This window comes from Periplaneta americana, chromosome 3 (assembly GCF_040183065.1).
Source record: "Periplaneta americana isolate PAMFEO1 chromosome 3, P.americana_PAMFEO1_priV1, whole genome shotgun sequence".
Lineage (NCBI taxonomy): Eukaryota > Metazoa > Arthropoda > Insecta > Blattodea > Blattidae > Periplaneta > Periplaneta americana.
In genome coordinates this window covers 109,089,718-109,103,082 of record NC_091119.1, presented here as the reverse complement: position 1 = coordinate 109,103,082, position 13,365 = coordinate 109,089,718, and the positions used below count along the sequence as shown (strand labels likewise).

At 33.2% G+C, this 13,365-nt stretch overlaps 1 protein-coding gene across 8 annotated transcripts in view; it reads left to right on the top strand.

Annotated features, from left to right (window-relative positions):
• The window catches only part of LOC138696372 (mucin-17-like), a 102,854-nt gene that overhangs the window by 33,267 nt on the left and 56,222 nt on the right, over positions 1 to 13,365 (top strand). For 7 of the 8 annotated variants that reach the window (XR_011331364.1, XM_069821249.1, XM_069821243.1 and 4 more), the window contains one exon: positions 10,704 to 10,813. Coding sequence is in view for 7 of the 8 variants with exons in the window: in XM_069821249.1 (XP_069677350.1) it covers positions 10,704 to 10,813 (110 nt within the window). In the remaining variant the exon portion in view is untranslated. Of the gene's footprint in view, positions 1 to 10,703; positions 11,710 to 13,365 lie in introns of those variants that run through there. The other variant, XM_069821250.1, reaches the window with a different exon arrangement.

Below are 13,365 nucleotides of genomic sequence, written 5' to 3'. Positions count from 1 at the left end.
CAAAACTATTTGATTAAAGTAGAGCATAAAAAAACTCTGTTGAGTAATTATGGTATGCACAAATATTTCCTCTGTAGATGGTATGAAGATCCAGAGTCTGTCTGAAATTAGCTCTATATGTTGGGCAGTTTCATATTGTAGCAACGTTTTAGTATACTAATATAATAAGTAGCTGATCATGCTAAGAGCTGTGTTGGAAATTTGATAAAGACGAAATCCCTTATCTCTGGTACCAGACATCTGTATTCATTTATTCTCATGACAGAGCTTTCTTTGTTACAATCATAAAATGTACAATGAGTTAAATTATTATTTTTTTTTTATTTCTAATGGTGGGAACTTTGCTATTCGTCATTCACCCATATGAAGCCAGCTGGGTAGACCAAGTTTCTGACAGTCATTGCTCAGGGTATGCTACAGGAGGCTAGTCTATACTACACCCACAATTAGACGAGGTGATGATAGAGATATGTTGGGATGCCACAGGAGAACCAGAGCTTCTGGAGAAAACCCCTGTTTTATCTGAACCATGGGCTTCCCCAACAGAAGTAAATTGGTTGTATGTTGGGGATCGAACTTGGGTCCACAGAATTATGAGTCCAGCTGCTAGATTACCATGGCAGCTTTGTTAGTCTTTAGATTTATAATGTAAAAGATTATTTTGGATTACATTATTTGTGCTACAGAGCTATTATTACCATAGGTTCCAGAAAAGAGCAGCTGGCCGGCTCTGTCCTGCTTGGTTTCTGCTGAGTGCATAACATTTCTCCGATGCTTCTCCAGTATATAACAATACTATCAATAAATGTTCAATAATTTGGACTTACCATGCTCACAGTCATTGCTGAAAATGGCTCCCATTTGCCACCACACACAACTGACATCTTCTGATAAATGAATGAACAACACTCTGAAGTTCCACATCATTGATAGCTTGGATTTCTTCTCCTATATAGCCTTTTAGTTCATCTATAGAATGAAGATTTTCCCTATAAACCCTAACTTTTAGTTTTCCTCATAAATAAAAGACATGGAGTGTTATATCTGGGCTTCGTGGAGGCCACAAATTATTACTGGTTAGTCTCGTACCGAAAATATGCCTCAGTTCCCTCATTGACATGGCAACTGTATGAGCAGTGGCGGAATCTTGTTGGAAATAAACTTACAGTTGTTCCGCTTAAGAACACTACGGTTTCTGCTTGATTTCCGTTTCTTTACTGAGCCTGTTTCTTTAAATCTTTTAGTGAGTTGTCTAATTTTTTTGACAGAAGGCACAGGTCTATTTGGAAACTTTATTCGAAATTTTCATCTTGTTTTTGCACACGACCTTCTGCCTTTTATTACGTATTGTATATACACCACGTTCACACAATGAGAATTTGTTGCTAGGCATAACCTAAATACACAATAATCACTAAACTTTATACACTAACATTGTATACTTGAAGAATTGAGAGTTTCATTACATGACTTCTAAGCACACTGAATGTCATATGGTTACTGAAGGTCATTTGCACGAGAGAAATTGTTAGCGCGCAGTGGAAATCACACAGGGCCAGCCGCTCTTTTCTGGGACCTATGATAGTAATACCTCTGTACTTCTATCATTTTTAGACAAATTCCTATTCCATTCGAGATTTTTGTACACTACCACACATTTTTAACTAAAATGACTGTAGGAAGAACTAATCAATTTATTTACAATACCATTTAGTATTCATGTTGGCTCTACCTGTACCTCTCCATTTTTATAACATGCCACATAATATCTATCTATTCACAGCCTGCTTGCATAATTCTTAATTGAATAATATCAGTACTGTATACATTTTATTAATATCATTAGGAATGACAATTTTACGAAATGGCGATTTGCTACTCAAATCTTATAGATTATCTCCCTATTTTCCTTTCCTATATGAACATCCCCAAGTAACACAGTGTATATCATATAATCTCAAATTACTTCGCCAAATTGCTAATTTTTTCTTAAATATGCTTCAAATGGACATTGTTTAAGCATTATTTTATAATGAAATACAGATGATAGTTCATGCTGATTATACTTCGTACCTTTTACCATAAACAAACATTGTTTGTTACCAAATACTGAAATAGTTTTATTACCTGTGCAATACAGTAATGAATAACTGTAAATATTGCCACTAATTCAAATTTTTTATACATTTTGGCAAACATATGACTGTGACTTATGCCAATCCAAAGTACACTAAGCAAAGATTACAGATGACTAATTAAGCACAAATTCGTATACAGTGAAAGTATGTGTACATTTTTGTAAAGTGTAATGTAACCCTGTTGATTGATTGTTATTCTGAGCTTCTCCATAACTCTCCCTGCTTCCAAAGTTTCACAGTATTCTACAAAATTGTTTAACACGAACAAAAAAAAAAAAATTGAGTGTCTGATACAGTACGAAGTCCCCACAACAATTAACTGTAACAAATACCAAATCTAGAATCAAAATAAATAATAATATTTGTGATGAGTTCCATATCAAGTTTGGAGTCGAACAAGGAGATCCCCTGTTAGCTATCTTATTCAACTTATAATTATTTTCTGTTTTAAAACATTTCAATTTGAGAGGTAATATATCTTCTAGATTGAAACCATGTATTGCATATGCAGACTACCACAAGGACTATATCTACTTTAATAGGTGCATTTCAACAATTGAAAGAAAGAGCAGCATAATGTGGACTAATGATTAATTTAGATAAAATATATGAAACTCTTTGTGAATAACAATAACAGAACACAAATACATTACCTCTTTTAACTACCTTCGTTATGTAGTAAATACTAATAATACTCGTACAATAGAAGTGTGACACCTGGGTCATAAAAGAATTTATAAAACAAAAATTATTGCTTTTTTTGAAAGGAGAATTTTAAAAGAAATATATGGACTGATAAAATAATCAAATAACACATAGTGAATCAAAACAAAGAGTAATCTTAACAGAATTATACATAATAAAAGCATAAAAATTTTGTTGAAGTCCAAAGAATAAGGTGGTTTGATCATGTTAATAGAATGACTGATGACAAAGATAAGATTTATAATTGGAATCCATTATTACAAAGCACATAGAAGATCCAAACTTAAATGGAGAGATGATGTAATTAAAAAATTAAAGACCAAAATTTCGACAACAAAATCCAGGATACGAAGGAATGAAAAAAAACTTATTGAGAAGGACAAAACTTTGCTCTGAAAAGTTGTACACCAAAGAAGAAGTTTTTAACATGGACTGATATCCAATCTATGTAGAACTCAAGCTGACTACTATGACCTGTGAAGAAAAATAGAGTAACCCATCTTTCGTCACTAGATGAAAAGGTTGCTGTTGTACTTAGCTATTCTAATTGATTTCTAAACACCAGTTGTAAGACCAAACAACGACTATATACTCACCTAATACAATGAACGTTTTAGAAGTTTCATTGTTCAAACATTTACAAAAATGGAAATAGACGAAAGAAATTCCATTTAAAATGTTAGGCCATCATTTCTTCCATTTCTCTTAGTCCTCCATTCACCACATTCTTATCCTTCTTGATTACCATATTTTTTGGACCATGAAACGCATCTTGATTTAGCATGTCATTTTAATATATTTTACTGAAGTATTTAAACAGAATCCTATACGGAAAAATTGTCCTAATTTCTTTGAATACAATGACGTCACTTGTACCATGAAAACAGTAGTGTAGGCTAGTCATTTTTCACACAGTCCATCTCATTCTATTATCTACATAATTATACCTTGATGTTTTCCACACAATAGTTACAGAAATTTTGCGTAAATGGGTTATGTATATACATTGTATTTTATTGCTTCAATTTTTTTTTTTTTTAAGTTGATGGTTTGGGAACTTTCATGTTGTTTTTTTTTTTATATATATATATTTAAGAGCTTTTAATTTAAATGCTGCAGTGTAGTAAGATCTTGTCTGTACAGACAATTTTGTATTTAGATTTACTGTACCATACTTTAGAACTGCAACTAACTAGACAAACAACCTTCTACTGAAAAACAAAACAGGTGCAAAGAGGGATGAAATTACCGTACTCTTTCTTCCATGTCTTAAAAGTTCCTGCTCTCCCCTAGCTAACCTGGGTGGTATTGAGTGAATTTATGGTCCAAAAAATGTGTGTGCACATATGAAAAGGGCACTTGGCGACTTCTAGTTTCAGATATAGACAGTGATTTGAGCATGATCCAGTTGAGCAGGACTTCAATATTTATACAGTTTATTGCTTAGGATGTGATCATACCATAAAAAATCACCAGTTGAATATTCCCACTGTTTTTTTAAGATTGCATCTAAAACTAGAAACCTCCAAGTGGTCCCTTTTCATATGCACAAACACAAATAATTCCCCATACCTTGGTACATACCATTCTAATTGTGTCTAATTAAAATACTGTTAGTAGTCAGTATTGTATATTCAGGAATTTAACATTTTTTTAGTAAAAATTATGACATTGGTTTTACATATGATACAGTTTTGTTCAATCAATTACAGTTGAACTAGTTACAGCAACCACAGTTAGTGCAACATCTCGGCTGCTATGGTTTTTGTAATGTGATTTATTATTTTTATAACGAAAAAGTTTTAATAAGCATCTTGTTTAAAGCAACATGTAGCAACAGTTTAAATTCTCTAAGAATTCATTTTGTACATACATTAAACTGAGAATGCCATTGAGAGGAATTCACAAGTAGGCGTCCCCTCCCCTCCTCCTTATACCACACTTTAACATCTGTATCATGTCGCGTGTTTAGGATCTGTAAGTATATTAGTAGATCGTTTTCACTATGTTTCTATTGTGTGTTGTAGATGGCTTGTGTTCATGTAACATTATAGATTTTGATTAATGTTTATGATATTGGTGATTGGGCGGTGATGAATCATGGCACATAAATTTTCAATCCAGCATTTTTTTTTGTGACAGAGAAACCACGAAAAACCCCACTCAAATTGGTCAGTCCCAAGGTTTGAACCCGCGACCTCCCAGTTTGATAGTCTCAAATGCTACTGTCTGAGCCAACTCGCTCATTAATGATGATGTTATTAGTGACAGATTCTGTTTTTAGTGACTGTGACAAATACATTTTATGGACCAAGAACTGAAATTCTAAGGAATGAGGGTGAAGTGTGAGGTAGACCAAATTCTTTCTTCTGTTATGGTAATAACCCTTTAAAACAAGAGTGGGCCGAGTTGTGTATTTTACTGTAATTCAGACATTCAGTTCAGAATGTAACTTCAAACATTCAGTTTGCAAACAGTGTGACATACAGGACAATGCAGCCAAGTGCAAAGAAAAGAAAAGTTCTTAGTATGTAAGATAAAGTTAATATTATTATAAAAACAAATCGAGAATAGTAGCAAGAAAGCTGATGTGTGCCGTGAATTTGGTTTGGTTAAAGAAGAAGTAAGAATAATTTACAGATACAGTATTTTGCAAAACTGAAGCAGAAAAAATTATAGATTTCTTCAACCTATGTTCTTAATTGTGAGTAGTTTATGTAATATATCTTACGTTCTATAATTTACTAATTTCTCTATTTTCTACAATCTAGTACCCAGTACAGTATTTTTTTTAAAGAATAAGAAAATAAAAAATGCATGAAGTATTTAAAAAAGTTGTGTTTTAGGCCTATTTAAAATTACAAATTTATATTGGTATATAAAATACATAATATTGAAGGTATTTCTTTTAATTTTACTATCTACTGTATTTATTTATTATAGCAACTCTCATTTATTGCGACATAATTTCTTTAATCCCTTTGTGTTATAAATGAGTTCAATTATATAAGAATTATGAGAACACTTCCAAGATGTTTTCAGCTGAGGTGATGACTTGTTTCTTAAGACATGCAGGTATATATACTGATACACAGCTATTATCATATGCAATTATTCATAGCAGTGCCTCTATAAATTTGCATGTTGGATTCACGTAAGCATGTGCAACAAAACATTCCTTTCTTACAATGAATGTTGTATTTCCCTTCACTTTCAAAAAGTTCGATGGAGTTGAACACTTCAGTACTTACAAGGTTTGATTCCTAGTGTTATATGTCCAGGTTTGTTCTTTGTGCTTTTTCTGTCTCTCAGGATGGATACTTTTATATGTCCAGGTTTGTTCTTTGTGCTTTTTCTGTCTCTCAGGATGGATACTTTTATATATCCAGGGTTGTTCTTTGTGCTTTTTCTGTCTCTCAGGATGGATACTTTTATATGTCCAGGTTTGTTCTTTGTGTTTTTTCTGTCTCTCAGGATAGATACTTTTATATGTCCAGGTTTGTTCTTTGTGCTTTTTCTCTCTCTCAGGATGGATACTAATACATTGAATTTATCATCATAGGTTCAACAGCCTTCTCTGAACTCTAATCTGCCTCAAAAAACTTCATTATATCATATTCTAGTCAGTATCCTCGAGTTCCTGATCAATATAATCACTCCATTTCTAATCTAGTCTTACCATTTTCTGTTTGCCCTGGGGTGTGGTAATAAACATTTGTTTTATCATATTTTGTTATGTGTTCAGCCCAATATATACTGTCAGTTTAATATACAGGGTGTAACGAAAAAAAAAGAGGACAAAGCTTTAGATATGGATTCCTCTTATGTATAGAAGAAAAAATGATTATATTAACATGGATCCAGAAATGTTAGGTTTCTGAGTAGGGCTTAAAAGTATCATGGTATATTCCAGTATATTTGTTTACATTTCCTTAGATGAACTGTTCAAAATGTCCACCTTTGCCTGAATACAGGCCGCAACTCATCTTGAGATCTGAACATGCTTGGTCTCAGGTCTCAACCCATTGCACTTCTTTCTGTGGGGGCACTTACAGTCGTATTAGACTCCTGTGGATAATGAAGGAACTCTCCGACAGCGGATTCTGCAAGACTGTCAGACAATAAAAACTATGCCAGGAATTTGGGAGCATGTAAACCCGAACTTTACAAGAATGAATTAAGAGCTAATTCGAGGAATATTGGGCGAAATACCTCTTAGTTCAATATCAAATGTTAAGACTTTGATAAATTGATGAAAATGCATGTATGATATTAGAATGTGCATGTCTTTAAAGTATTCATAAAATTTTATTGGTAATTACTTCACTGAATGACTGATGGACTTTTGACTGTATGTATGACAATCTTGACAATTTGCCAAGTTTAGTTGATGTCATTTATTTGGTAAATATTGCCTATACTCGAAATGTGTTTCATGTGAAGAAGTAGCAAATAATTATTTCGTTAGTTACATAATTTAAAATATTTTTTATGGTGTGTCATTTTGGAAGTATGTCACTGAAAAATGTTATTTTTCTTATTTATGTCAACTTTATTAACCAGAATTTCTTGTAATTACTTTTTAATAACCAAGTTAAATTCTAGAACTACTTTATAACAGAATTGGTGAAGAACTTCCCTTATATGTGAAAAATGGTGTAATATCATTGATATTCAATTTTGTGTTCATGGACAAAACCTAATATGCTGAAGAACAGGCCACGAGAAATAGTAATGTTTGTGCTTGTATCAGAAGTAAGGAAGTATTTGCTGCTTCTGTGGTGCTTCAAACCTCAGGAGGTTTTTGGCCTCATCCACAAGCTTCCTCCAGTCTCATCTGTGTTGTGCTGTATCTTCATTTCCTCCTACACGATATTGGACCAGATGAACTTGGTCTCTCCATCTGATCTTCTACATGCAGTGTTTAATAAGGAGGTGTCAGCTCTTCTCAACATATCTACCAGTGAAGTCTTTTGCTGTTGATATTTACTGTTACATCTGATTCCGAAAATAAAGTTATAATTTCTCCATTTTTTCCTTGATCACCAAGTTCCATCTTCATTGACTGGACCAAACATTTTTTCGGAAATTATGAGTTTATTTTCGGTTTTTCTTTTTGTCAGAATTTATGTTTCTGCACCATGGACAAAGACTGACTAGATTGTTGTATTGTAACAGCAAACCTTAGGAGCAGCAGAAAGAATAATGGATGACAGGATGACTTTAGTGCAAAGAGATATTTGTTTGCATTTGCTAGTTGTTGGAGTACAAGGAATTCCTATGCAGACTGGTCCCACTCCATCTCTACCTAACATAATTTGTTGATGGGCAACAAGTGGTCTCTTGCCAGCATACAGACAGTCCATACACACTTCCCTATGCAAACCTGTCCCACTCCATCCTCTACCACTTAGCTTCCTCAGGGGGCACTCCACACTATCATCATATCATATAAGCCGAAGAAACATGACTACCTGGGACCAGTCTGCATAGGAACAGAGTATTATGTCTGTACCCGTTACGTTTTGTTCTGTTAATGTGTGGCTAAATATTTAAATTCTTAGATTGTTTCAAAATTCAGATTTCTAATGTTTAATGTAATGATATTCATTATTTTTTGTTATTTATTTTATCTCTTCCACATTTAAGGAAAGTCCGACTTCAGTTGCTTCCTACATTAAAATTTCTATTTACTTTATAATTTTTTCTTTTGTATTTCCTAACAGCACAATACTATTAACATAAGCTAGAATACTATACTTGTTACCACCTAGTTAAAGTGTGATTTTAAGTGAGCTAATTGCTTGTGATTTATTCATTCATTCATTCATTGTGTTCTGCCCAAGAACAGGTGTTCCACTGCAAACCTAGCATACCCCAGTCTTTCCTATTTTTCGCCTTTCTCTTAGTCTCCGCATACATGTTATTACGTCAGGCATCTTTTACCATGAAAAAACTCATCATGTCATGTTTGCAGTTTTTCTTGGGAAAGATAAATGTGGTAGCTTCTCATTGCTTTCCACACACTACTCTCTCTTTCGCATCTTAAAAGATTCCAGTGGGCCCCAACGTGAAGGTGAGGAGAGTGGATTTTACTATAGTATTAACATTTCTTGGATTTCTGACAGCTCACTAGCTGCATGACTTACAGTCGCTAACCACATGGCTTATGGGTTATTACCATGACAACCAAGGTTAACCTTGGAAGTAGCTCATGATCATTTGATGCTCCCTGCTCTCTTCGCCCAAGCTTGCAGGCAATGCTGCAACATTATTGAACACATCACCTTTGACTGACTGATCAACTCCTAGCAGTAGCAGCAGACCCATGAGCCACGCAGTTAATAAGCTGTCACAAGTTGAAAGAAACGTTAATTCTACTATAATTAGGCCCTCTGGACTTCACCAAAATTCGCCACAATGGTTAAATATCAGTTCTGTCAGGGTTTTTGACCCAATCAGGAAATCCCAATAGCCTTTGCCCCCCCCCCCCAATTGCTTATAAAATGTTTTCAAAAACAAATTTAAAAAGTAATGTTGTTAATCTAGTGATTTATTTATTTATTTATTTATTTATTTATTTATTTATTTATTTATTTGAAGTATTACAAGTAAAATCCAGAAGATTTCTTAACATATCAGAGTTGCTTCCTATCTTTAATGTTATGTATTAAATATAGTGAGGAAAATTTATTATTACTTTGTTTTGTGTGATTGCATCTTCGCAGAAAACTTTTATTTTTGTACTATTGGTTTCAGTGTATGTACCGTACTTTAAAAACAAATTTTAATTTATTATTGGGTCAGTATGATGCACGAAGTTGATATGAAAAGCAATTATTTCGTTGTTTCCGAATGACTGGCAAGTGCCTTAAAAATAGGGATAGGAATAGCGTAGGTACCACATTTACTTTATACAAAGACTATCACAAGACATTATGTATAAATAATTAGTGAGAAACGTGGCAACGTCCAGTGTTTGAATTTCGCACGTAGGAAAATAATCTATTGGATTGGGAGAACTTGAAGGTCTATCAGCTTTCTTTGTGCTAAACTCATAGCTCACTGCCTGTCGCCAACGATAGCAACTCGATAATAAAATAATAGAATTTCTCCAACCAACACTGTATTTGATTTATATTTAATTCTGTAGTCATATTTGTCCTACTTACAGTAATTCTTCCTCCGCCATCTATTGGTTGAAATCATTAATGAAAGATTCTGACTTCATTTCAATTCCAACTTACATTTATTACCAGCAATAAGTACATAAGAAAACCGAACACAATGAACTATGTACACACCAAAAACTAGCAGCTCTTGCATATTAATTTATTTCTTTGTGTGTTCTTTCCAATGAAGAGGTTCTGTAACTCTTACTTTGTTTCTACGATTTTGTTAAATTTGTCACACATGTAGCACAATAAGACATGCATATATGAGTCTGTAATATTTCAATAGTTTGTGAGGCAGCTATCAAATATTCTGAAGTGAAAATTTCTTTATATACTGTACCTGTGATGACAATGTGATAGTAATGAGCAGCTAATGTCATTCATTCCTCATTTTGGCTGTGGGTTAGCTCAACCACTTTATTATTTATATTTTTATATTCCTCCTTTTAGTGAAAGGAGCCTCAGTGAAGTGACAAAAAGTGCATTTTGTCCTAAATTAGCTTTATGTCCTTTACTACTATGAAATGTAAGTAAAAGTGATAAAATATTGAGCTCGAAGCATGTTACCACACAGAACGAGATTTCAGGGACCCCTGGTCTTTTACCAATAAGATGATGCTGAAGAGAGATGCATTCAGCAGCATCTGCCAACTATGGTCATTGAAAACACTTCTTATTGTTTCAGGTCAAAAGACCAGGGGTCTCTTTCTCCCACACATGTCCCTTGCTCAGACTTGAATGATGATTTGGATGAGGAGTTGCCCCCTGCATTGTCACCACAGCGAGAAACTAAAAGTGAGTAACTGATTGTGGGGAATTCCACATGTCATATCATAATACTTCTAAGAGATACTGCTGACTGAACTGTGTGTGTGTGCAGACTTCTAAAATATCTCTGAAAATATGTTTGACTATTGACACGTTTTTAACTACTTAATGGATACAAAAAATGCATTGTAGATTTGCCAGAGTTTTCATGAAGTAATTGGTTCATTTTACAGATTTTATTGTCCGTGGATGCATTCATGAATATCCAGTGAAAATATTGATTTATGTTGGATTTATTGACTTTCGTATGTAATGTAACTCTGCAGATTAACTGTGTTTCAGCAGTGGATTAATCAATTTGAGATTTAAATAAGAAAAACGAAAAATAAATAGTGATAGTTTATTACCCTTCAAAGCTGTCATTTTGACAATCAATATTCTATTCGTAAAGTCAACAGTCAAAGTAATCAGTGACATTGTGATTTTTTCAACAACAGGTTCTTGCTTCTCAGTCATGGACTGCAATCTAGAACCAATGTGCTAAACTTGTGGATTACTTTGCCTTTGGTACCAGAACTGTGAAGTGTTACACAATACCTCCTATTCCTTTATAGAGGTTCATTATGTATTACCATCATCATCCAAACAAGTATAAGGCACAAGGCCTGTTATAGTCTCAGTGAGTCATTCTCGGTCCTTTTTTTAAGATCTCTTCTTAATAATGGTAAATCTGCTAGAATGATTTTAGACAGGGTATAGTTGTAAAAAAATAGTACCAGGGCACTTCGCGAAAAGTTTGTTGTTGTTGTTGTTGTTGTTATTATTATTATTATTATTATTATTATTATTATTATTATTATTATTATTATTATTATTATTATTATTATGGTAAAACCCTTACAACTGCTCTTCAAGGAACGGTTTCTAAACCATGTATTTACTGGAACTGCATATTAGGCAGGTATATTAATTTTAACTTTATACAATATCTATTATCATTTTCTTATTGAAATAAATTATTCATTAACAATAATACAGTAAATACTCCATTATGTAATATGTTAAAGATATTTACAGTACCGGTATGTACTCAATTCTTTCAGAAAAAAAAAGTCTTACAGTTGTTTGCCTGGTATGTGAATTCTTAAATCACATTTTGAACACAATTTAAATATGTGTTTACACTGAATGACATATCATCAGAACAAAAGCTTTCTGTTTAACAAATATTGTAATCAGAATTATGCTCATACACACTTCAATGCACCAAGGCATAGGCAGAGATAGAATGGCATTCTTGGCAAGGCACAGTAGGATGGTAAAATATGCTAATTTACAAATGCGTATTTTTATCATGAGGATACAAATGCACACACATACAAAAAAAATACATACACACATACACAATGAAAAAGTAAACATTCATTATACACTCAGAAACTTATACAGTAAAACCTGTTCGAGACGGAAGTGACATGGTCCCAGTTTTTTCCCGTTGTGGACAGGTTTCCGTATTATTCAGGTGTGAAGTTAAAATGGAATATTTTATCATTTGTATAAATGAAAAACAGAATGGCATGCTGCAAACTGCAAGAAGTACAAAATATTCCGTTTAACACTACTGACATTAAATGAGCTTTCTGTCGCTTATTCCAGTGGTGAATCATATTGAAGAAAAATCTCATTTTCTGTATAAATGTTATTGTAACTCACTCATTAAACGCTTTTAAATCACACTAAATTTAATATCTAATACTATACTATAATAGTGTACTGTATATCACTGCATATTATTTAATTGGTCTAGGAGCCATCCATTAGAGGCCTTGAATTCTGGCTTATCTCTTTCTTTTTTTTTTTTTTTTTTTTTTTTTTTTTTTTTTTTTTTTTTGTCAGTTCAAGGGTTTGTTTTGCAGAATAGATTCAGAAATTGGCACTGTCTTTGAAAGGGCATAAAGAACTCGCTGTCACAACAGTTCATTTATTTCCACAAAACCAGCTGTTTTCTGTTTCCTTTTTATGTCACCATTATTGACTGCAAGCCACTCACTCATGAGACGGTCTTTATTTTTCACTCACTCATGAGATGGTCATTTTTCAAAGTGTTACACGTGAATTTTCCACAACTGAACTTCAACATTATTTCCTATGCACTTAGTTTCTCATTTTCCTTTAATTCGACAACTTTTACTTCATCACTTAATAGTGCCACATTTTTATGCAACTTTTTTTTCTATCACGAAATCATTACACTTGTGTTCTGCCCAGCTGCGACAGTATACCGGTATGAAGCATTGATAATCTTTGAAGGGACTCGTCTGCCTAGTCAACAGGGTAATAAAATTTATAACTTCCAAGCCAACACACCTCACAACCTTTAAAATTTTGCAAAGAACACTTGTTTTTATCTTAGTTACCTACATATTTCGTACATTTCTTGAAATTACACACTATTTCAAAATATAGTTTACATTAAAATAGTGTGTCCAAAATGTTATTTCCATTTTGAACAGTATCAGACAGTTTCCGCGGTGGACAGTTTCCATTTTATTCAGGACAAATTACACATAATACATACG